This window comes from Pelmatolapia mariae, linkage group LG18 (genome assembly GCF_036321145.2).
Source record: "Pelmatolapia mariae isolate MD_Pm_ZW linkage group LG18, Pm_UMD_F_2, whole genome shotgun sequence".
Classification (NCBI taxonomy): domain Eukaryota; kingdom Metazoa; phylum Chordata; class Actinopteri; order Cichliformes; family Cichlidae; genus Pelmatolapia; species Pelmatolapia mariae.
The window spans coordinates 12,534,027-12,560,994 of NC_086243.1; the positions used below are offsets into that span (position 1 = coordinate 12,534,027).

The 26,968-nt window shown below is 39.6% G+C and overlaps 1 protein-coding gene across 1 annotated transcript in view; it reads right to left on the reverse strand.

The window, feature by feature from the left end:
• Window positions 1-26,609, reverse strand: part of clstn2a (calsyntenin 2a) — a 153,952-nt gene extending 127,343 nt beyond the window's left edge. Inside the window, exon 1 of the mRNA XM_063461335.1 lies at window positions 26,416-26,609. Coding sequence (XP_063317405.1) covers window positions 26,416-26,488 — 73 coding nt within the window. The 5' untranslated portion in view covers window positions 26,489-26,609. The remainder of the gene's footprint in view (window positions 1-26,415) is intronic.
• Window positions 26,610-26,968: the final 359 nt, after the last annotated feature.

The following is a 26,968-nucleotide window of genomic DNA, read 5'->3' on the forward strand; positions in this document are numbered from 1 at the left end:
TCTCAGGATGGCTAAAACATACCCTCTTAGATGAACCTTGGCTAGATGTAGAACAAGCACTTTGCAATAATCTAGAGATTTCAGATCTACCATTTATCAGCTCAAACATTCAACGACATGAATGCTTCAAAAGCGTCAACATTAGCTCCTCTCTGACAGCATGGTGGGAGTTTCTGAAGTTGACAGAGTCTTCATTAATCCCATGCAAACGTACACCTATCTGGAACAACCCTGACATATTACAAAACAATAATATGATAAACTTTTCAGATTGGAGTGGTAAAGGAATCAAATATTTAGAACATATACTAGAAGGAACAGAATTTATTTCATTTGACAGACTAGTTACACAATATGGGATCAACAAGAAAAGATTTTTAGAATATCAACAAATTAAATCCATAGTAAAAAAGAAATTTAAACCGGGTCAAGTTGAACTACAAACACCACCAAGTGTGGTTCAATTTCTTACTCTTAAAACCCCCAAATTACTATCCAAAATATACAGAGTGCTTTCTAAAATAGATGAATCAATATCACTTCCTATTGCAAAATGGGAAGCGGATTTATCAGTTAACTTAGACCAAAACTTCTGGTCTCAGATTTGCTTAAAAACCTTTCATCTAATTAGAAATCCCAGTCTTCAATTAATTCAATACAAAATACTACATAGAGTGCACTATACAGGTCATCGGATGTTCAAGATGGGCTTTACGTCTACCAACAACTGCTCACACTGCCAAACCAATTCACTGGACAATTATATCCACGCTCTTTGGTTCTGTCCACCAGTTCAGAAGTTTTGGCGTGAGATATGTGAAGACTTATCGAAGTGTCTGAAATGTAACATTCCAACTTCTCCTTTAGTGTGTTTGTTGGGCAGCTTAGATAATGTCACTTCAGAAAAGAATATAGCCCACATGGTTTTCACTGCCCTATGCATAGCCAAGAAAACAGTCCTCATGAACTGGAAAAATAAAAATAATCTTAATTCTAACCAGTATAGAAATTATCTATTAGATTACATTAGTCTTGATACAGCCTCTGCCACCACATCAGATTATTTGCTCTGGGCTCCTTTGATCAGCTCCATCACCTAGTGGGGGTGGGGGGTCAGAGTTTGGTCCCACCTTCACTGTTGTGATTGGTGTGGGGGTAGGGACAGGCTTAGGGTGTCGGGGGGTTCCCCAGGAGCATCTTCCTTGGGGGGCTCAACCCGGGGTAGCGGTCATGGCCAATTAAGGGCTCTGTTGGCTCTTAGGTGACGGTTTCCTCGTGGCTGCGTGCAGCGGGGCTAGGGGAGAGTCTGTGCTGACGGACGTGGGTTACTGACCTGGTAGCCTGGCTGCCCCTGGGTCGGTCCGGGACGGGCGTGAGGTTCTGGGGGCGCTCCGTCTCTGGGCTTGGGGGTGGGCTCACAACACGGACTCCAAATTACCATCAGGGTGTACACTTCACCCCTGGCGTCGTTGCCCACCTCTCAATTTTAAATACACGTAGACATTGAGGGCTATCAGGAGGGGCTATGCACTTACCTGCTGCTCTCTGGCAGGTAGCTCCATGCCCTCCTGGGTTTTAATTGCACCTTAGAACACATATACATCAACACTACATATGAGCGGGTAGAGGGAGGTTTGGAGTCTTCTCACACCCCCGGTCTCTGCGGCCTGCTGGAGCGGGGGGGCTAGGAGGAGGAGTTGGCCGTCCGACTGGGGTCTGGTGTGTGGGGCCTCCCTGCTTCTGCGGAGTCGGGGCAGTCTGCTTCTCCCCACTGCAGGGAAAAGGGTAACACCACCTGGGTCTGGGTGCAGTTTCCCCCTCCAGGGGCAAGGGCACCTAGACCCGGTTCTTAGAGTACGCTTGGGGAGTGTGATTGTGTGTACAGCGTCTCTTTATGTCTGTCTCCACGTTGGTTGAGTGTGGAGTAATTGCCTATGAGAGCATGAGGGTGGGAATGGATGTTTGTATTTGAGTGTGCCTGTATGTCTGTGTCTATATGTCAGGTTGGGTATCAGACGCCACCTCTCTGGGGACATCTCAGGCCCTCCAAGGTTTGGAGGCCTTATCTCCCCCCACCACTTCCCCTGCCGGTGGCAGACGCCCTCAGACATCGGTGCGTTGGTGGTTCCTTGTGTCCGGGGGTGGGCGTCCGGGTACACACCGGCTCACTCTTTGGTGGCTGCTTATCGGGGCCTGGAACCTGGGGCTCGCTCGGGCCACTTCGGAGGTGGGGTGCCCTCGGCCTCTCGGCCTGGGGCTCGGTCACTCAGGCACAGCTGGCTGCCGGCGGAGCTCACGGGCACGTCACTGCAACCCCCCCTGGCTTCTGCTCCGCGGCTGCTGAGTGATCCCTCATCTGGGACTCTCCTAAGCTCTTTCTGGGATAGTGGCGCGGCTGCCCCTCTGTTGGTCTTCCTTGGTCTCTTGTGTTCTGGGGGCCTCTGGATGTCTGGAGTTTTGATCTCCTCCATACCTGCTTCATGCCCTGGAGGATGGGACTGTGGCCCCCCACACCCTCTAGCAGATCATTACATTAAGGAACCTTTTAAATACAAGCACGCTCATGCTCACAGGTGTACACACAGGTGATCACACACACAAACTACACCCTTTTTGGCTCCTACCTCAAAGCACACTGTGCGCTGTCGATCTTACGTGCTGCACAATAATGTTTAATATTAAGCATTTAGTGTTATATTCCCATTTATCATTGTGATGTTGTTTATTCTATTACTCTCGTTTTCTTCTGCTTGTTTTCTTTTTTCTTTCTCAACAGGTGATCCAGGTGATCGATATATGTATTTTTTGTCTGCTTATTTTGTTGGTTTTTGTTTTTTGCCCTTTATCCCCGTCCCTCTTCTCCGCTGTTTTTTTCCCCCCCTCTTTCTTTCTCCCTTTTCTTTTCCCCTGTCCCGTATCTAGCAAGTAAAAATAAAAAATAAAATAAAATAAACAATAAAAGGTCAATCAAATGGACCATTACGGCAAGGCTGGGATGGTTCATTTGGTAAAGTAAATCCGTTGGGCATCTTTCTTCGCCTTTAGACAATAATTCTGATGGCAAAAGAACCAAACGGGACAGGTTTAAAAAAAAAAAAAACAATGATCAGGATGAACCTGTTATAAAAACAAATGCACTGCCAAAGACAGCTGCCCTTGTATTAACCTCACCCTATTATAAATCCATCCAGGTTGTGTTTTCCCCTAGAAAATTGCATCAAATTTGCTACCTGTACAGTTTAAAGATAGCAAATTAGATTAGGCTTGTTAACTAGATTAGGCTTGTTAGGCAGTCCTGTACAGTCAGCATTTTGCAGCAAAGCAAACTGGGAAATAAATAAATCTAAACAGGCATAAAGGAGCAGCGAGCCTTTGGCAAGCCACAATGAAAGTTTTATTTTCTTTTAGAGTGGCAACACTAGCCCAAGAAAAACTAACAGCCCCAAGCAGTGTCTGTAGTGTGGCTAGGTACATTGTCCTGCTAGCGGTGAGAGGGAAATTCTTGGCCTCCATCAGTGTTTAGCTGGATGATATATGTCAAAATAACATCCACATAAATGCAGGACTCAAGTTATTCCCAGCAAAACACTATAAGATGATTAATGTTAGGAGTTTTTCCTCAAAAGATTAGACTTCTTTTTGGTAGAAAAAAATTTAATATTATCATTTCTATTACTTGGTATAAGATCAAAAGAGAACTTGCTTTTAAATGCTCATATTTTGCTTTTTTTGTTTCATTATCTTCAGTCAGCTGAAAGCAATTACCACCCAAAAATAACTCTAATGGGAATTCTTATCCTTGAAGTGTGCCAATTTGTATGTGTGCTTGTTTTTTGAGAGCAACTTTTCATCTGCTTGTGCTGTCTATCTCTGTCCTTCTGACTCTTTGAAAGTCAAACATTGGATGCCCTTCCCATCCTCACAGTTTGTGCTGTCTGTCTTCCCACCACCTGCTAGCCTTTCTCTGTCTCAGTCTGAATGTGAGTCTCTCTTTGTAGTGTTGCAACTGTTGCTCTCATTTCTTTATAGGGGAATGGATTTATGGAGGAAAGAGCTGGACTCCAAGACTATTAGAATATCTATTAGTTTGACGGGTATTCAGTTTCAATTTGGGGATTTAAATTTTTTTAATATATACCTTGGACAGCTTGGATAACTGACATCCCTTTCACAAAGTCTTCAACATTGTGTTTAATTCCATTTTACTGCTGCGAGCTGAGTAACTCTGTCAGCTTTTAATGTAAACATATTCTAATATTCTTTATCTTATCTTGATCATTCTTTGGGCTGATAGATCACGTGCTCCTTTGTCCTCTATCTGTTTTCCTCTTTTTCTTATGGGCTGTAATGTTCATATGAACATTGATGCCTGAACCTCTTTTTTTACTTGACCCACAGTGAAGTGTCTCTGGGTAAAAAATCTTCAGAACCTCCATTATTTCAGCCTGAACTTTTACATTTGTTTTTTTGTTTGTTTGTTTATCTGTTTTTTTGTTTTCATGTTTGTTTTGTGAACCCATCAACACTCTAGTGGAAACACTTTGGAAAAGTGCGCTTTTTGTAGCTTCCTCCTCAGACATTGTTGTTTCAGTTTCTCCGGTTTAACATTCTGCAGCTTCCTTGCCTTAGAGGTGCAGAATTCTCACTAATAACACTGTCACCACTTTCAATTCTTTACCTGGAGGAACATTTTTCCTTATATAGAGAAATGGGAGTCTGGTGGTATACAGTATGTAGACTGACTCTGATCCACTAACACACCCATGTGTAAAAATACACACCATGTACGGTAAAATCAAACAGTAATTTTGTGTATTCAGTTGTTCTGTCAATGAAAATATTAATAAATGAGGGCTAATCTCGTTTCTTAAAGTGGTGATGTCTGGCTATAACACAGTATATGAGCACAAACACCTCATACCAGCTTTCAAGGACAGTGGTGGAGGGGTGGTTTGGGCTTATTTTGCAGCTACAGGACCTGGGCACTTTGCAGTAATTGAGCTGACTATGAACCCCTCCGTTTATCAAAGTATTCTAGTATTCTATCTGTCTGACAGCATGACTGAAATTTAACCTTACACCAGGAAAATGATCCCAAGCATAGCAGCAAGTGTACAACACAATGCCTGAAAAAGAAACGAAAGAATTAAGGTTTTACAATGGCCCAGCTGACTGAAATGCTGTGGTGGGATCTTAACGGAGCTGTGCATAAACGAATGGCCACAAATCTCAATAAAACAAAGCAATGTTGTAAAGAGGAGTGGACCAAAATTGCTCCACAAGAATGTGAGAGACAGATAAAGTCCTACAGAAAATTATTACTTAAGTTATTGCTGCTAAAGCTGGCTGTACAAGTGGTTTAATCGTGTGGTGAACTTTTTCATAGGGCTGCAAATATCATCCATTAGTGTCACAAAACAATCACACAAGGAAGGATTTCTGAAAACTCACTATCTTTTCTTCTTCCTCAACATTTAATTTAATACTGTAGAACAGAGCTCTAATATCTAATAAAATAACTACAATGTTCATAAATTGTGTTTCAAACTGTCTATGTAATACATTTGACATTTAAAAACATAGAACAGTCCAACTATTAAGGCAGTTAATAATGTTATCATTTTTTATTGACTTTCTACTTGATGTACAAAAAATATCACTGAACCACAGCAGTATCTGAAATATACAAAGAGGGTTTTCATGGTTTCTGATTATAGGTTTTCATGTAGCATTTATAAGTGGAAGCTGATTTTCATTTGAAAGTTTGACGTTTTCTCTCTTCACACAGCAATAAGCTGGCTGCAAGAGATCACACTTCTTAAGTAGTGCGTTAACGGATCCCTCATGCCCCTCTAAAGCTAAGCTTCATTTATTTTCTTTTTAATTAGCTGAAAAATTAAATACAATTTGAAAGAGCAATTGAAGGACCAGGTATTACCACTTGTGAAGTGAAACGAAAGCCACGTTAGTAACTAGTTCAGATTAATAAGAACCCCACTTTTGAGTAACAATCCAAAAATGGCCTTGTGAATTTAAATATATAAAGAGGAAGATGAGTATGTGCGGGAGAGTATGACACCGATTATAAGTTGTTTATTGCTGTGAGACAGACACCATGCTTTCCGATAATACACAAGGGCGTTTAAAGACATAGGTATAAAAACCAGCGATATTTAAGACACTATAAACAAATTTTGTGAAAACTGTCACCCCTTTAACCTGAGTATTAGAAGGAACAGGTTCAGTAAATGTCTCTTGTTGACATGGTACTCACAGAGAAAAAAAGCCTGATAATATTCAGTTAAATGACTATGATCAAGGTAATCACAGCTGTTTCCTTTCAATGCTCCACAACAACTCCCGTGTCCAAATAGCCCATTAACTGCTTGAAATAAAATGGTGCCATTATCAGTGAAAGGAAGAATGCTCTGTATTTTCTTACTGTGTTTATGGACATAAAAGCAGTGGGGTGACAATGTTTTTCATTCAGCATCTGCTCAAATTAGGACTTGAAAGATGTTTCAGTTTTTACCATTCCTGAATTTGATCACCCTCTCGCACTGTTTTGCATTAGTGATATGTAGCTTGGTGTTTGAAGCCTTAACAGGGGTGAAGCACGATGAATAGCTAATCAGTTTTAAGGCACTTAAGGCAAATGTGCTTCATCTATTAAAAACTCTGATAAGCTTAGACCTTTTTATGTTCTTTGCTTGAAGAGAAGGCTATGGCTGACTTCCAATATTCCAAAGTGATAAACTAGACGTGTACAGGAATCTTGTGGGAATGATTAAGTCATACATTTCAACACTGGGACTGAGGCTGAATAATCTTTTTAGCTTAGGAAGATTCCTAACTGAATCAAATGACCTGGAAGCATCAAAGTGGCAACTGTGATAAGAGCTGGTTGAATTATCTAAATGCAAAAAAAAGCTATTTTGATGATTCCTATTTATTTGCTTTAGTGTAAGATACACTGAACCCATCTTTAAGAGGGGAAAGAGATAGATTCAAAGCCTAACATATTACGTTAAGTCTTAGGTCTCAGTCACACAGGCATCAAGACTGGTTGGCAACCCCCTGGCAACTTCTGGTCAGGATGGAAAAATATGTTTTCCGTGACCAGTTTGAGAGTGGTAGCTTGCTATGGCTGGGTAAAATTGTTGCAAAGTGGATGCTGCACTAAAAAGCTCTAGGTGATTGCTTTGGTCACAAGCTGTAACTTACATGAACAATACAGATTTTTCAGTAAACAAATTCAAACTAACCAGTCAGAAGAAGTTATCAAGACTAGTAAACTGCAAAGTAAAAGTTGTACCTTTTGAAACTTTAACTTTGAAGGTGAACGGTCTCAGCTTCCAATTTTCACACTTTGTCACACTTGTCACATTTTGCAAATAGTTAACAAGTTTTTCCTCAGTGAAAGCACGCAACCTCCCGCAACCACTTGCCAACTAGTTGGGATATACACGTTACCAAGGCGTCCATCACCAGTCTTTGCTTGATTGAGTAAGGCCTTAGGCACCTTTTACTTTTCAGAATTGTTGACATAAGTGGACAGGAACGTGAGGGACCAATATCAGTCTTATGACCTTTTAATTTCATTGTTGTGATTGTTAGAATGGATTTCTTTCTTTCTTTAAAATCTGCTGTCTTATTACACAATCACTTAGCCTCGTCTACATTTCTTTTCTTCAACATTTCTTTGACCTTGCACAACTTTTATAATTAAGGGAACATGCTTGGAAAACACATAACGAGAATTTTTTTTAATACTCAACTACATCCCATTTTAGTTTAGATTGCAGGGTTGTTTTTTTTTTAATTGGACTATAGCTAACCTATTCTTTTCATCTATGAGATTAAATATGCAACATTTTACCCTTAAAATCATACATTTACTGTAATGATGCAATGTTAACTGATTTACCCTTTAATGAAATTGAAGACAGCAGTGACGCCTGCTTTGATGTATGGTTTGGAGACAGTTGCTCTGACAGAAAGATAGGAGGCGGAGCTTGGCTGACCAGGAGGGATAGGATTAGACATGAATATATCAGAGAGACAGCTCAGGTTGAGCATTTTGAAGACAAAGCTAGAGAAGCAATGCTCAAATGATTTGCACATGTGCAGAGGAGGGATAATGGATATATTGGACAATGAGTGTTAAAGATGTAGCTTTCAGGCATCTGGAAAAGACCTCAGAGAAGGTTCATGGACGAACAAAGATGCTATGAATGATATTGGAGTTTTAAAAGTTACATATAATGTAAACCAGACCAGTTAATTTTTTTAAAGATGTATTTAAGGATAAAATCAGGAAATACAAGGCTATTACATGTAGAAGAAAGACATAAATGCTTTAAACCAGATTAGTAATTTGAACTAATGGGATGGTAAAAGAAAAAAACTATTCTGGAGTCAGCTTAACCATCATAACATTGAATGGTTTTTAATACAAAATTACAAGTCATGGACATGGATATAATTTTACTCATATTTATTCTAAAATATTACCTTTGTAGAGTCTAAATAATAAAGAAATAATTAATACATTCTTCGCAGATGTTGTTTCATAAGCTGAAAGGTTTCTTTTCTTCCAATAGCTTCTTGGTTTATTCAGGAAAAACAATATAAAGTCACTCAAAAAGCAGGCATATATTTGTGATCATAACAAAGCCTGATAAAAAATGACTTACTCTACCTGCGGTCTTTCAATAAAATATGTCGGCTTCAGATTTATTGTTTTTATTTAATTTTTTATTGCTCCATTATGTTACTTTTTTCAGTGGCCAAGTTTTCAAGAATGTCTCACAAATACTGTCTCTTGTGCTGTTGGCCAACACAGGTGCAAAAGGACAGATGTTGGTGGATTTTGTAAAAAGGATGGAAATTGCCATGATGAGCATATCCTTAAAGCAGAGAGACATAGGGTGACATATAAGATTGGAGGAAGATGCACACAGGTGGACTATATCTTGTGCAGAAGGTGCAATCTGAAAGCGATACAAGACTGTAAAGTGGTGTCTGGGAAGAATATGGAAATCATCAAAAGGAAGCAAGTGAAGGTAGAGGCTAGGGCTAAAGACAAAGTGGCAAAGGAAAAGGCTTATAGTGAATAGAAAAGGATGTGCAGCAGGTTAGGATGATTAAGGACAGAGATGGAAATGTACTAACCAGTGAAGAGAGTTTGTTTTGAAGATGGAAGAAGGACTTTAAGGAGCTGAAGAGTGAAGAAAATGACCAGGAGGATAGCGTGTAATGGTGTAAAGTTAGTGAATTAGGAAGTGCTATGTTATTTATGGTTTCTTTCAACAAAAAGCCTTGTCTTTCAGTTACTTTGTAGACAATGGTTTTAGTTGACTTACATACACTTGACAAAATAATGTAGAAAGAGCCAAATGAAGAGCAGTGTAGGCACCAAGGCAGCGCAGGGCCGGTTCAAAGGTGCTGATTATGGTTGCTAAGTATAGAATCTAAGTCGTCATTATCACAGAGCGTTAATTTTTCTGTTTATGTGTTTAGCTGTCCAAGGACAAGGAAAAAATATGAACATTTGAGAAGCCAGTATTATCTAAAAAATCAAAAAACACTGACTTTCACCGTGTATTACTACTTCAAAGAGAGAAGTGCACAGTATATAAACATTCTGCTAAAAAGCTGTCCAAGCGGAAGATGTGAGGATATAAAAAAAAAATTAAATGATGTTCTGCTTCGTTTCCCTCCAAGATTTTGCTGACAGAGCAACTCTACAGACAGGTAATCATATTCCAGAGCACCTGGAGGCACATAGCAGCACGGTGACACTCTAATACTTTTCAGTAATGTAAACTGTCAACTAAGTGATTATAGTAGATGATGACTTTGACAGTACCTCCCCGGTTGGACAAGTGGTTTAAAACACATAGTCAACATGAAGTGGTAATTTCCATCTCTTATTTTAAGCCTTCTTGTTTTCTACGCCAGATCCATCTTCAGAAATAATTCCTGAGTCAATAGTGAATAAAGTACTGCAGCATATTAATAGGTAACTTACAGTGAAGGACACCTATACACTATACATATACGAGTTACTTGTAAAGAAGACTTTTACATAGTGTTTCATAATGACTTTTGTGGCTATGTGGCTGAGGGGAGTTACAAAGTCAAAAACTGAAGAGACCAGATGTCAGATATGGATCAAACAATAACTGGTTTGCACTCCACATTAATTAGCCAGGTGCACTTTAAACAGACAACAATGAAGGCTAAAAAAAATCTGTACCAAACATTACCAATGATAACTTAACTTACCGTGCTGTGCAAGAACATGTTGTCCATGTCTAAGTTTTTCCTTCACACAAAATGTCAACAAATCAGGTGCTGACTCTCTTGACTTTAATACCATTTTTATTAAAAATATCCTTACACTGTATTTTTAGCTCTCCAGTCCATATTTTAGTGATTTTTTTAACTTCTCTTCCATATTTCAAAACTATTATTAAAGCAATTTCCTGTCTTAGTGAAGGCTCAACTGCCTGAAGAGTCAAATTAAAACATGTCCAACTGGTGGTAGACGAACAGGTATGGACTTATTTTTGAGGCAAGCAAGACCTAACCTATACAATATTCATGGAGTGACAGCAGCAAGTGAGAATGACACTGGTTGTAGTCGCAGCCTCGGCAGACACACCACAGACTCGACCATTAATCATTCAGACTTCCCCACCACCACACAATGCATTAGAGACTTGGTGTACAGGAAGCCAAGAAGAATACATAACATAGAGTGTGTTTATGTATGAGTGAGTGTGTTGGTCTTACTGCTCCAATAACACCCACAACTGTATGATGAACATGAAAAACTGCAAGCGTGCAAACACAAACAAAAGTTACAAGCACGTGGCACTTCTTTCACAAGCTTAGAAACCACCACCAACTGGATTATACCCGAAACTGCCAACACTTAAACAAATAAGCATTGCTGTTCATCGCTGCACGCCGGGCTGTTTTTAGAAGAAGCAAAAGGTGGCTGACTGGGATAAGTAAAAACTGAAACATAAAAGAGATGCAAATCTTCAAGGCTAGGAATTCAAATTACTTCAAATGACACAGAAGAATTTAGCGATACGAGAAGTATCAAGATAGAAAGTCACCGAAAAAGAGCGAGACGCAGAGAGAGGGAGGGGAGAATGAAACGAGGGGAGGTGAGTGCCAAACAGGTGCAGGCAGAATCTAACATTTAAAAGTATGTTTAAATTACTTCCTCCAGACAGGATTAGGGAGGGGAAAAAAATCCAAACACATCAGCACAGAGTAGCTCAAAACATTCTGTCCATTTGTTAATCTAAAAGCAACACATGCACATCTGCTATGTGGTCCTGTAGAACAACTATAACAACCCACGAAGCAGATGTGTGTGAGAGTCAAAGAGAATTAAAGAAAACAGAAAGTGAAAGAGAGAGAGAAAAGGCATCCAGGGGGCACGGCAGAAACACAACACAGGCTGATGCGACAAACTAGATCCTGGCTGGAAAAGACAGATGCTCAGAAATAGCGGCAGCCTCCACCTCGGGTGTGCCTGGCCCTGCCTGCTGTGACATTACCTGCCTACCAGCACATAATCATGATGAATCGCTCTGGGGCCTGGTACCAACCACAGACTGCTCACGCCGCCAAACAATGAGTGGCAATGGCAAACATAGCCACACCATGCAGCCTTTCCCCCCTTTATCTTCCTTCTCTTTCTGTCATGTTTCTCGCATTTTTTTCATTCCTTTGCTTATCTCTGCCTCTCTCCTAACATCTCGCCTTTCATCTGTCCTTGCCTTCTGTATCCTCTCCGCACTGTCTCGTTTTTAGGCCTCCTCGTCTTTGTTGGTCTGATTCTTTTCCTTCTCTTTGGTATTTTCTGATGCATCGCTGTCCTTCATTTCTTCTTTCAAAACACAGGGGGGCAGACACCAAAGAAAGAAAGGAAGCCTGGAGGTTCAATACACAGAAGGACAGTTGAGGTGACTTTTGCAAGCTTTGGACAGTTTAATGATAGTTTGTCTGTTGGTATTTGACAATTTCAGCAAGTCTGCTGTACATGTGGATTGACTGAGGACTGAAAGGACTATACGGCAAATGTCAGCAAGCAATGACAAAGAATGTTAAACATTATTTGTTCTCCTTTGGACGTCTTCTAATAATATACAGTTCAATACTTTGCTTTCCAGTGGCAATCTGAACTGTAATTCTAAGCCGAGAAAGCCATATTTATGTGGAATTTTATTTAGTCTCCAATACTTTTTTCATGGCATTTGTTTTCATCACCCCTCAGCATAAAGTATGTGGGTAGTGAGGTTGATTCAGGAGGGATTTCGATATATTTGGAGTATTACACTTTCATAGTGTCATAAGTCAGAAGACCATGGAGGGTATTTTCAGAATTTAATACTAAGCCAAGTCATATTACTCTCAGCAGTTTGTTTTAATCTACCACAGGGATCAGGGTGGGAAAGAAAACATTGTTTATCATCACTTTTCTCCAAAAATCAATATCTGACAACAGGGATGAATTACATATTCTGCAATAACGAAGAGGGTAGCATCACCTCCTCCCCCTTTTTTTTTAAATCATAGCATAGCTACAAAATTGACCTCATTTCTCAAAGACAGAAAAAAACAGCACGGGACTAAAATAAGAGTCTGAGTATAATGATACTAGTAAACAAGGTCTGTAAGAGCTGGTAAATCCAAGTCTGTGAATTTTTGTCAAGACTTTCCAAGCAATTACTAGTGTTCCCCCTTTCACACTGCTCCTCTAGGCTGCTGTCTAAATAAAGAAATGATGCCGGAGAGGCAAACATCACCTTGAGAAGTAAACACCGTAGATCTTTAATATTGTATGATGTTTCATCTTTGGCGCTACCAGTATGACTACTTTTCAGTCTAAAAGGGACAACACACGTGACTTCCATCCAGCAGACTTTGGTTCAAGTCTCTCGGAGGACTATTTTTAAATGTAATCAGCGATTGTTAAATTTATTCACTAAAGATACTTGGTTATGAAAAGATTATGGTTTAGGTGAAAAAAAAACATGGACACAAACCTAATCCAGTTGCTTAGTTTTAAAATGTATACACCTGGACGCTGTAATGAGGGTCTTGCACAAACAACCTGTTGAGTTTTTTTAACCAGAAGACAGTCCAGGGCTCGCAAAATCGCTAGCCCGACGTCCCGGGGCTAGCGATTTTTCCAGTCGGGCTACCAAAGTCTATCTCAGCCCTGCCCGTCGGGCTATCATAGGAAGGAAAAATATATGTCAATGCTTTTGCATTCTTTCGAAAATGTAGCTGAGTAATTATGTCATTGGCATCGATGAGCCACTGTCAATATGTGAGATATTTAAATCGCGTTTGAATTTGCGCTTGTTTTTTGCTTTCACTTTGCTATCGTGCGAATTGTGTGTAGAGAGCGGCAGTACTGATTGGTGAGTGACGATTAACTGCGCACCAATTCCTCTGATATCGTCTTATCACTCATTAGCTTACTATTCAAACGTGACAAGTGAAATCTCCCACAGCAAGCTTAAACATGTGAGAGGTTGATTGCGCAGAGAATCGCTGACCATTATGTAAGTAAGTGTGTAAAAGCAGCAGGATTTACCCCGGTATTTTAGTTCTGCTGAGCCAAAGACAGGTCAGGGTGAAGAAGGGACAGCCAAAGAAAAGCCTACCACAAAACGGAAAAGTTATGACAAATCAGACTATGAGGGAAAAAGAAAGTGCAGCTTTATGGTTTCATTGACAAAAGAATTTCTATGGCTGGAATATGACGAGCTAAATAACATGATGTTCTGCCAGGTGTGTTGTGTTTCATTCGATTTCTGAGTCGACCAGCGCCTTTGTTACTGGGACCAGTAATTTTAAGAAAGACCCCATCAGAACCCATGAGAAATGTAAGAAATGCATTATTGCCCAGTCTGCAATATCTTTCCCAGAACAAACAGCAATTGCAAAAAACATACTAAAAATAAACCAAGCAGAATAAGAAGCCCTGAAAAATCTGTTTAGAACAGTGTTGCAAAGAGTGAACTACCATTGGCAAAATTTAGCAGTCTTTGCAAACTTCAAAAAGCAAATGGCCTAGATCTTGGTTCCACTTACCTCTTACCCTTGACTTCAGTGGAAATTTCAAATTCAGGATCTGACACAGACTGATTCATGTTCTACACAGTTCTTGCAAGTTCATAGAAATTTTTGTTCAATTAGAAACAAGTATTTGAGTTGATGATTGTAATTTTTATACAATTTTTTGATTAATTTTTGTTTCCGTTACAATATTATACTTTATTGCAAAGGAAATAAAACATAAAAAAAATTCTTTTTTATTTGGGCTACTTAAATTTATTTTGGGCTACCGAAAACTGAAGAGTGCCTGCCCAAAGGGCTACCAGATATTTTGAAATTTTGCGAGCCTTGCAGTCTCAGTGTAAAGTATGAAGCACAAGGCAGAAAAATAACTTTTTCAAGTCCAATTAAGGCAAATAGCATTTACAGGCCTAGCTTATAAGCATCGCTGCATTTACACTATTGATGGCATCTTAAAACCAATTTTTGACCAGGCAATTTGGATAAAGTATAACTGTTGAGTGGCCATAAAGAGGAGAAGAGGGGCGAAGAGAGTCCCAAATGAATGCACTGTGGTCAGTGCCCTCACTTTCACACACCTTACTTCTGGTTTTTCCATCGGTGACCTTTTGATCCCCCTCAACTACCTCCTGATTTGCTTTAGAGAATCCCCAGTCTGTTCTCTCTAAATGTCTATTTTGGTCACATGTAATAAAGTGTTATTACAGGTTTGAAACTGCAGCAACTTCAGCTTGGAAAATGATGCTGAAAACAACATAACAGACTTACAATTGGAACACTGATCATGGAAATGTGCTCACAGTCAACCTACTGCTTACTAAATGTGCAACGTATTTCAATATGTTGCAATAAATTGTAAAATTAAAGTGTTGCTGTAAAGTTTTTATTGGCTGAAGAGTTTCATTTTCTCAACCAATATTGGGTAGGAGAAAAGCTTGCTTCTGACTTTAGAGAAAAGTCAGTGATTAAGTCTCAGGAGTTTATTATTTAGAGTATGTCTTGATGCATGCTCAATCATCCAGGTAAGGAAATCCTAAAAAGTTTATTCTGTTCATCTGGACAGTGTTTTCAGTATAAAAAACGTTTCGTCACTCATCCAAGTGACTTCTTCAGTCTCAGCTAACTGCAGGTTTCCCCAACCTCAAAAAGGTGCCACATACTCTAAATATGAGTATGTGGCATCACACACATGTTTAGCACAGTAAAGAGGTCAACGGCTTTAAGAATTTCCTTGTTCTCAGCTATTTTTCACACTATGACATGCCAGTATGGTGCTGGTGTTTTTTCAACTCAGTACAATATAGTTATTGTCTGCTTGCAAAGAAAACTAACTATAATTGCAGAGGAAAAGTGCTATAGAGATGCTGTGTGGGGGTGAGAAATCCACACACAAAGCTTTGGCATTTTACTGCCAGTTCACTCGTGAGTAAATTATGACAGGTAGACTATAGAAGACATTCTTTACTTTCATTATGAATTCTTGCCTGGCTTTTTTCTTTGCAAGACAGTCATTTCTTCAGTTTGACTGGAGAAAAATATTTTTTTTAACACGAAGAAAGATTTATGTTGTTGTTTCATGAAAACATAAAATAAATCTAAACATATGCTCTGTGATTTTATCAGAAAATTTCACAAATTGAGGCGGGAAGCAGAAAATAGTATAAATAGTACTTATACACTGACTGGATGCTTTACCAAGGTAGACCTTGGTAGTACAAGGTTGGGCCTACTTTTGCCTACAGAACTGTCTTAATTCTTCAAGGCATAGATTCAAAAAGACGCTGGATATATTCCTCACCGATTTTGGTCTATATTGACATGATAGCATGTCTGTAGATTTGACAGCTGTGCACCCAGGATGGGATGCAAATCTACACCCAAATGTGCTCTACTGGGTTGAGATGTGGTGACTGTGGTAGCCATTTGAGTACAGTTAGTTCATTGTCAGACTCTAACCCTATCATCAAAATCAAAGTAGAAATCAAGACTCTTTACCTCTTCTTAGCTGACTGAATGGCACCCTGTGTGATCTTCCGCTACTCTGTCCCATCTGCTTTAAGGTTCAGTTACCTTACTGTCATATCAAAGTGGTCTGGCCATTTGACAAGGCATTTTCACCCAGGATAGTTTCTCTTTTTTAGTCTATCCTCTGTAAACCCTAGAGATGATTGTGTGGGAAAAATCCCAGTAGATCAGCAGTTTCTGAAATATTCAGACAGCCCATCTGGCACCAACAACTGTACCATGTTCAATTTCGCTTAAATCACCTTTCTTTGTAATTGTGATGGTCAGCGTGAACTTCAGCAGGTCATCTTGTACATATGAACATGCCTAATTGCACTGAGTTGCTGCCATGTTAGCTGACTAAATATCTGCATTAACGAGCAGTTAAACAGGTATACCTCACAAAGTAGCCCGTGAGTGTAAATTGTTGCAACAACCTAAGCTTCACTTAGTAGCTTTAACAATATTACAAAAAGCGCTAAACTCTAAAGGAGGAAGATTATAAATAACAAAATTATAACAAAAAGTTTGTCAGAACATGCTTACGTCCAACACAGCACACCGGCACCTCACTGCGTTTCAATCAAAACAAATTAACAGCACATACACAAAGGCCTTATTGTGTGTGAACTGCAAATAACACCCTCTTACAATAAAATTATTGTTTCATTTTGTAAAGTGATTCAAAATGATGACTTTTGAAAAGTTGGAAAAACACACACGCACGCGCACACACACATAAAGCACCGTTATCAGAGTGTGCAAACACAATGCTGATTCTGCCAAGAAAAATGGGATTTTTTGCTGACAGAGAACAGAGTTGTAATGGCAAAAGCTGTGAACCAAGAATAAAATGACAGCAGAAAATGCTAATGTAACAGAGTACGTAAAAATTAAAACTTGATGAGAAATGCTGCTGTGCTGACACAACAGTGGTGAGTGTCAAAATTCTGCTTATTCCATTGAGAGGGAGTTTCTGTTTGAAAGTAAGAGTTAGGAGAGCTTGATAGTGAACCAACAGCAGAATGAACAAATCAGAACAGCCTAATAAACCCTATGCCCACACTTTATCTTTTATGTGTATTAATAGAGGAAACGTCATACTATTAAGTGAGTGATGAAATTAGGTAATTATGTAATTATGTATGTTCTTGTTAAACAGTAACTTTTTAATTGTCAAAAACCAAAATATTTGTGCTTCTGATTAACCAAAACTAACATTAGTGGATAAATAGCCTCGAACCTATTAGCAGAATCAGAATCATTCATTTGTGTGTGTGTGTGTGTCCAGGTGCCAACACCAGGTGCCATTTTTTGTTTGTCAAACCCCAATAAGTGTTCATTTGGTTGGAGCAAAAGCATGCACCTAAAACAAGACACAGCCCCAACTCTCTTCTGTGCAGTCTTTTTGTCCTCTGGCACACAGAGAGTTTCCTGTGACCAGGTTTCCAGAGTCGATCAGCAAATACAGTAAACACAATAAAAGACAGCTCTGTTTACTTCGATTCAACCTGTAAAACTTTTATGTGTGCACTTGCACCTCCTCACTGTTATAACTGGCAGTGCATTTTCTGTGTGTGTTTGTGTGTGTTTGCACTGTGTGCCTGCTTGAACTTGCCAAGTCACCATAATGCAAGTACATACATATATCTATAATACACAAACACTGCATTACAAAGTGGGCTTTTCAATGCCTCAGAAACATAAACAATGGAACAAACACCACCTGTTCCCTGTAATAGGAATGATCATACTAAAGAGATGATGTCTAAGCTGCAGTCCACCTACCTCCACTACGTGACAATAATGAATACTGCCGGATGGCACATTCCTGCTGGTGTGTCTTAGTACATTAATTTACCGGGTTTGTCCTGACACACAGACAACTATTTGCGCTCACATTCACACCGACAGCCAATTTAGAAACACAAATTAACCTAACAGGCATGTCTTTGGACTGTGGGAAGAAGTCAGAGTACCCGTAGAGAAACCACACAGGCGCAGGGAGAACATGCAAACTCCACACGGAAGAGTCCCAGTCGGCCTTATTAACTTTTATTAACTTGTTAAATCAAATAGAACGCAATACTAGTTTAGCCATGAATTCTTCCATTACAGAGACAACAGAGGTGTTAGATAAAGATATGCATAATGACTCTAACCTTAGTAAATATATAAATGCTGAATTTATTCAACCAAAACTGAAGGCAGTGCTGCTCTTTCACATGATATTTCATTAACGTGGCTACCATTTAGAAATGGTCTACCTTTGAGCTTTGTAGGCTTTGCTGCTTTAAACACAACACAACTAGTGTGTCAACACAACTACAGCTTCAGCTGAATCACGACTGTTCCTCTAACCTCTCAGACAAACTCAACATACCTTCTTTTTACAGACATTGGACTTTTGATGTTGCATTAATCAACAAGATCAAAGCAACATTTTCAGGTAATCAGGAATCTTGTTTTTTGTCCAAGTTACACTTTTATCATAAATACAGTCAAAAGCTTGATCACACTTAATCATTCATAAGAGTGAGTGTGTCCAACCTGTACTTTATTAGACAACTGTGCTTTAAAACAAACACATGGTGTTCAATTAAACTGCATCTTCATCAAGTTAAACAGAAACAGTAACCTCTCAATTTCAAATCTACTAGACGCAGCAGCTGATATAGTTACGCACACACCCAGAAACCATGGGCACTTTGGCTAATCACAGAGCAGCAAAGTAATAAAAACATTATTATTCAACATTAGATGAATAATTGTACAGAATTCATTTTTAAAACATTGATATTTCTCTGTTGTTTACCTCATGGACAGCCTATTTAGAGTAGCACTCTAAGCCTTAAATTAAAGGGTTTGAACGTTTATTTGGTCTTCTTTGACCCAGGTTTGGGTCCTCAACTCTTTGAAGTGTCAATTTTAGAGGCAATTGTATTAAAGAGCACCTATCTCTGTTCAATAATATAAAAATGGCCCTTGATGTTTACTGCTGTGGTTATTTTTCTTTATACGACTTTGAAACTTGAGTGTGTTATTAGGCAGCTAAGTAAAATTTTGTGCCCAACAAGACTTTAATCAATGAAAAGAAGAAATCCTTTGATATTTCATCAAAGGCGTTATTGTTTTACGGGAGAAAATTAAAGTGGGAAAACTGCAAACTCGGTTGTTATACAAGAGAACATATACTCTCAAGTAACAAAACTAATCTACTTTTGATGTGCCTGTAAGAGAAATGTTCATTTTGTTTCATGCAACTTTAACATCGCAGTCTATTTGAGTTTATCTAAGCGCTGCAAAATCACAAGCTATTTCAGGGCACTTTACACAGTGAGGTCAAACCTTACAAATCCAAGCCCAAAACTCAAGAAGCACATCAAAATTTGTCGGCGTCTCAGGCAGAGCTCTTGGTAAATAGCAAGTTGCTATAAAAGGATTCTGCATAAACAATCTATTATACACACACACAAAGAGACACACTGTACAAAAGTGATGCACGAACACACAAAATTGAACACAGCAATGTCACCTCAAAACACAGTTACATTTTATAACTACACCATCTAAATGATTTATAATGGCAGTGGAAGACAAGGCAAGCAAGGGGGATATGGAGAAGAAATGGAAGAGGACAAAAGAGGAGACAAGAAAGGCAGCGACAGAGGCGAAAACAACCTCTCTGTAGTGAGGTGAGGCCCCAGACTGGCAGCTTTACAAAGGAAGGAGAAAATGGAATTTGAAAGTGATCTGAAGTTGGGATATTTGTAATGACACACACACACACACATACAAAACTCACTCATAATGTGCTGCTAGTAGGAGAATATGTGGCAAAATCAATGATACAGATAGAGACAGGTGGGATGGTGGAAAGATAGTCATAAAGAAAAGGAAGACCGATAAAGAGAAACAGATAGCTCTTGTGACTGATGACTCATGAAAATTAAACCTTTCTTTTCAGCGACATGCTTTCATTTTCCCTCCCCTGCTGTGATCCCTTTTTACTGAGTAGCAATTGTAGCTCCAGGTACACCTGGTGCATGCATCTGTGCATGCATGCCGACTAAAGGTGTGAGCAAAAGCCCACAAACTCCCTCTCTCGCTCTTTCTTGTCTCTCCTTCTCTCTCGCACACACATAGAGTTGTGGTTTTTCTCAAGGTATTCTTTGTTTTCAAAGTGATTTGTTTTTCAGTCACACATTCAGCTGCCTTGTACACAAAGTATTAGAAAACCTAAAAGAATTTCCCTTGGCATGGCTTCCCAAAGCACCTATGATGTTGAACTGTGCAGTCTCACTTTGAGCCCACCTCACCGGTATCCTAGAGTCATAACTCACAAAGGAAAATACAAGGATCTTTCACGGTCTCTACAAGAGGGAATCAGAAGCAATAAAAAAATCAAACATAAAGCCATTTCAAAGCATATAGCGATGCTTTGGATTGACTGTACAAGAGACCCACACAAGACAACTTGAAAGAGAGATGAAGGAGATGACTCAGTCGAGTTCGGGGTAACATGAAAAGAGCTTTGTGTGCGAGAGTGGGTATGCATGTGTGTGTTTCTCCGTGTATGTGTGTGTGTAGGGGGTTTATATTATATTTGGTTGGAACTGAACACACACCACAATGCTAACACATTTTATTAGGTGTGCAAACACACTGCAGGCTAATAAGTTTGTATTGGAATAATAATTAAAACAGCACGCAGTGGTGCATGTCTTCATAACTTCAGGCTTTATCATGAGTCACAATAGACCACAGTCTATTGTTTAATAAGGGATTGCTAGGCCTGTGTACATAGAGACAATTGATAACGCTTTACTGACACCGGCTCGTGGGACACAACAAAGGCACGGCATTTCAGTTCAAGTTGTAAGCCGCTGTTCAACATTGCTCTATTTAAATGTTAACTGAGGACAAGCCATTTCAATACTGGTAGTTTTGCATGGCTGTCTAAGCACTAAAAACACAGCTTACTTGAGCTCAAACTTTGTTTACTCTTTCTGCAAATACTTAGCCACGTTTTCCATGTTTTCTGAAAGGTAAGTACAAACAAATAAGCCATCAAAGCAACAGAATTACTCACTGAAACAATTGCACTTAAGCAATTAAATTGCTAAATTACAAATGCATCCATTTATTTAGTTATGAACAAAAACAGTCAAGGATTTATAATCCTACACTCTGGCTGGAATATAAACACAAACACAATCACTGTCACAATCAGCCGAGATGATAAAAGTATCACTTCGGTCTTACTCTGCTGGCAAGGACTGTTTCAAAGAAAACTGCCACGCAGACGTGACACATGAGCACAAACAGAACGAACCTAAAGTGTCACAGGATTCATAACTGCTGCTCGCAGCTTTCATTCTGGTTCACTGCGCTAATGTCCAAAAGATTTATGACCATCTGACTTGAGGTACATACAGTGCGCTATTTTTGAAGAAGCAGCTTGAGTCTTTTAAGCATGAACTTCCCCTGTGTTTGGAATCATTTGCCAGAAAATTCAAGTATTTTCTAATACATTTAATTTGTTATTGATTTCATCTTTACATCTGGGTTTTTCTGGGGGTACGGAGGATTAACAGTAAACAGTGAAAACGATCAATGTGGACACATCAAAGGAAACGATCGTGTTACCTTATTTGACATAAATTTGGATTTTATTGTTATTTTTCTGACCATTTGAGAAACGAAAATGCCTTTGGTGCTTGCTGTAATTAAGTCCAAATTACTCAAACTGGTGCCTTTACTGAGAGCGACAAACAAATGAAGCCAATCTTGTGAAATGTGAGGTCCAAGTTCATTATATGTGTCATAAAGCCTCATATATTTCTTATTTCTAACATACACCGAGAGGATAATGAAAGAAAAATAAAAATGGATTATTGTTACAGTAGAAAATCCATCTGCACATTATTGTTCCTCGTTCATCTTTCACTCTGAGTCTCCTCTATAGCACCAGCTCAGTGGCTGCTAATTACTGTGTGTAAATAAAAAAATAAAGTGTTTACTTCCTGTACTTTTTAAAGTACAGGAGTGTCTAGGTGTGTGAATTTGTGTGTCACTTCATTAGTGAAATAACAGGGGAAGAGTGCAGGAGGTTGTCTTTCAGAAGTCAGCATTGCATGCAATGTTTATCCTCCACATATTGAGCCGTGTTGACCAGAAAGCCCCACCGGGGCCATTGGACCAGCTGGTGTAATACTGGCATACACACAGTGCTAAACACCAGCACTTCACTCCCCTCACACCCGGACAAACACACTGCAAACACACACTGTTATCGCCGTGCATACATCATCCAATGGCAGCCCCTCCATTTCACTCCTCTCCTCCACCTTACGCCTCATCAGACATATTATAATTAGCTGTGCTGAGTAATTAACACCCAAATTAGGACATTATTTGCATATCTACCCTCATTTGCATATACTCTCTGCAGGAGTCAGACCGAGCATTTCATTCACACGTTGGTGCTCAGGACATTTTTAAGTCAATACCTAACCGTTACTGCGCAGAGTAAGCATATTGTACCTTCTCATTTAGAAAACATGATTGCGAAGCAGAGAGGTGAAAAGTTGAGGGGAAAATAAAAGAGCAGAAGTCAAATCTGTGCAAGCTACAGGAAAGAGAGCAAATATAAATGAGACTGAGGAGGTGGCCAGTAATAGAGGTAGCCGGGATAGAGTGAGAATGCGACACACGGCAAATGAGAAAAGGCAAAGTAAGACAGAAAGAAGACTGCCTCTTCATTTATACATCTCACTTGAGCCCATAAACCTTTGGAATTGAATCCTGGCTATGAAAGAGAGAGAGAGAGAGAAAGAGAGAGAGAGAGAGTGAGGGAGCAGCGCTACCTCTGGAAATCATAACGAAGGCTGCTCAAGCATGGAAAAAAGAAGCGAGAAGGAGAATGACGAAACACTTCTCTCTCTCTGTGACATTTGCCCTCTGAATCGCATCAGCTCAACGGAGCAGAACAGCGAAGAGTGATACAGAGTCAAAGGAAGAAAGAGAGAGGCTGGCAGAGAAAACACAACCGGGAAGAAACAGGGGGAATTAAAGGGAATAGAATGGGCATGAATGACAGTAAAGAGGAAAAGAGCGACAGGATGGGCAGAGCACTTCCCGCTAGACATTGTTTCACCAGTCGTTGCACAGAAGAGGAAAACCTGAGTTATGCTTCTGCGTTCCACATCGCTTTCACGATTTATGTTCCGGCGGGGATAATGCAGCTGGATGGCTCTGTTGAAAAGACACCCATAAATCTGGTCTTGTTTTCAATTTCTTCCTGCCGTTCTCTCCCTCTCTCTCTCTCCCAGCACCCTTCAGATTCTCTTGGCGCTCATCTGCTCTGGTCTATTTTCCCCGACTTCTTATGTAAAGGTATTCAGCAGAAAGCCTTTGTTTCATGTATATAATGTGTTCTGCTGAGCTTGTAAAGCTTGTAAATACAAAGAAGCTGCACAGACGCACAAGAATGTAAAAGAAAAATCGCTCTTTGTCTGTTTAAACAACAAGCAAACATCCAACCAGCACTCTCAGGCCTTGATCTATTGTTTTTCAAAATGGTACTTCGCAATACAATGCCTTGTCAAATGTTAGGACATCGCATTGACATTCAGAGACCACTTTTGAAGGCATTTCAGCTGTTGCATTAAATGTTTAGTAGACAAGATTTGGCCTTCAGTCGCTGTGCACTGCATTGAGATCGGGCAATATTACTGTGATTGTCAAAGATTCATAGTCTAATACCAAACATGTGCCGCTATAACTTATGATAACAGCGACTGGAGCAGGCAAGAAACTGAACTGAGAAAAATGGCAAGCCCCGGTGGGAATGTGGGACTCTTAAAAGAGAAAAATGGGAATATTTTGCTAGAAGGTCTAATGATACAGATGAGTCAGCCAAATAGCGGTATAGAGCAGTGCACAATAAAACCGAGGTATGCTATACCTATATTAGCTAGCCAAAGAATGATATATTACTTTCTGGTTCTACACTTGAATAGCTTTTTTTTTTTTTTTTTAATATAAATGCATTTTCTTTCATGTACATCATGGTTTCTTTGCTGGGACCAAAGTCAGATGATGAGCTGGAACTGTGACTGAAAGTATACGTAGAGGACAGATTTTCAGTGCTTGGAAAGAAAATATCATGACATACTAAAGCTGTATGGGGAGTATTATCCACTGCCAGAAAAAACATGGCAATGTGGAAAAAAGTACCCAGACAAAAAGAAAAAAATACAGATATTTGCTTTTTTTCTTTGTGTTGTGTCATAAGTATTTTCAAAACTTCCACCAGGCATGAACTTACACTATGTACACAAAAACACTGGGCCACCTACACGTTGCCCCTCCAGGAGCTGCTCGGCCATGGAAACCCATGCCGCGAAGCTCCCAGCACACAATTTTTGTGCTGATATTAATGCCAGAGGAGGTTTGTAACTCTGTAGTTATTGAGTCAGCAGAGCGTTGGCGACTTTTACAGACTCTGCTCCTCAGCACTCGATGATCTTGCACTGTAACTTTCCATTGTCTGCCATTTCATTGCTGAGTTGCTGCTGAGTTTCTGTGGTTCCTAAACACTTCCACTTTGCAATAATACACTAACAGCTGCTTGTGGAATATCTAGAGGGAAGAGATATCACAAACTAACTTGTTGCAACATTGGACTGTTGTTACTCTTATCAAACTTAATGAGCTCATTAGGACAACCCATTCTTTCACAATTTGATGAGAAATCTGATGCACGTGATTTTTCATACCTGCAGCAAAGGGACTGAAAAGATTAAGAGCTTTTGTCCATATAATGTAGCAAAAGCTACATGGGTTGATATTAAAATGCATTTGTGTGGACGTTCCCTAAGATAAAATTTACTGATTATAGACTCTTTCTCACACGAGTGTCTGTTCCATTGTCTACTTTGCATTGAAGATTTGTTGGCAGAAGTGTGCAATAAAGTGATATGAACCGCTGACACTTCACTTCCCAAAGGTTCAAGATTGTGTGACAACAACTTCTCCTTTCAAACCTTTTCCTTTTTTTACTCACATGCATCTGTGAAATTATGGTGTTAAAGCATGACTAAAAGAAAAGAGAGCTACAAGCCAAGCATGCACTGCATAGTCACCACTGACTCTGGATTTACTATATACGTAGCAATCAAAGCCGAGTTCACACATTTTATACTCACCTTTGAAAACTTAATGAGTCTTTGAAGTCTCTACAGAAAACAGCCAATTCTCTCAACTTAATCTAAACCTAGTTAGCTTTCCCTCTGGCTCCAGGCCATATGGAGGTCTTTTATAAACAAGAAAAATAATGATAATGTTTGGTTGAGCGCAGACAGCCAGTCAGCCCAGCGCTCTCACTCCAGAGACCCAATTAATACAACTGTAAACCAATGCTGCCCTTCATAGGCAACAACAGCCAGAGCTGTGTGTGTGTGTGTGAGAGAGAGAGAGAGAGAGAGAGAGAGATGGAGAAAGAGAGATGGAGAAAGATGTGAGTATCACAGGGTGAAGACGTGATGGAATACAGCATCCCAACCATGGCTGCCCTCCCTGAGCACTGATCGATAATTGTAGACAGAAATCATCTTCAGATCACTGGCCAACCAACCAATCATGACCAACAACATAACTGCCATAAATGTCATGTTTGTCGTGCATTTCAAAGGCATCCAGGCCAAGTACAGTTGTTGAGAACAGAGGAGATTATGTGAAGACCAGTTCAACAGCATGCAAACACCTGTAAAATGTAACTGAAGTCATGTCTGATACAACACAATAATAAACATTTTTTAGATTAAATGTTCTTTTAGAATGAAAATTTGAATGTATTTTAAGGCTTCGTTTGTACAAAAACACACATTTGAAGAGTTAAAAGCAAACGATTAGGACTATCCATTAGCCATAAATTAAAATTATCATAAGTGACCCCCTGATGTTAACGTTGTGGTTTCATATAAACACATTTCTCTTTTAAATTACTCAACGCTGGTAACTTCCAATTAACTGAACACCTGCCACAGTAACTGACAGCCAGGACAGGAAACCTCAGCTAACCACTGGCCAATAATTCATAAGAAAAAAATCATTTAAATGCAGCCGAACTTCAAGACAGCTAAACCTGACTGCGAAGTTCTTGGACGGACGGCTGCCGCTCGCATTGCAAACTTGTGCAACTCAAACGCAAAAAGGGGGCAAAGATTTTCGAAGCCAAGTTCTTTTTTAACCCTTTCTAAAAAAAAAAAAAAATTTCCTTTTTGTTCCTACCTTTTCCACCGAGCGCGCAGGAGTGGCCCCAGATAAGCCAAAACAGCAGAAATGGGACCCCGAGTGTGTGCATGTTTGTCGAGCCGTGAAGGAGATGTCTCTGCGTCCTGTCCTCTTCCAAATATCCTCGCTCACCTCCCGAGCGCGTGGATGTTCTCAGCTGGCCGGCCGCGCGACAGATAGTCGGCAGGTCGAGAGACAGTCAGTGTTAATGTAAGAAAAGGGGGAGAGAGAGGCTGGCGTTTAAATAACGTCAACGCACCAACACTTCCGGGGGTTGCTTTTCAAAATAAAAGAAAGTAACCGACTGTAACGGTTGAAGCATTTCAAATACTACTACAGCATTGTAATTACATGGAATAGAAAATCTTTTTCGACAACATTTCCTTTATTGCACGGACCTAAAAATAGATTTGCAAAAATTTTGACAAATTGCACGCTTTTATGTTGGGGAAAAAAAACAGTTTGGCTTTTTATTTGACAAACTTGACAAAAAATGTTTCTCAGAGAGAAGGAGCAGGAGATGTGAAGGGAGGGATGCAGGGAGGATCTG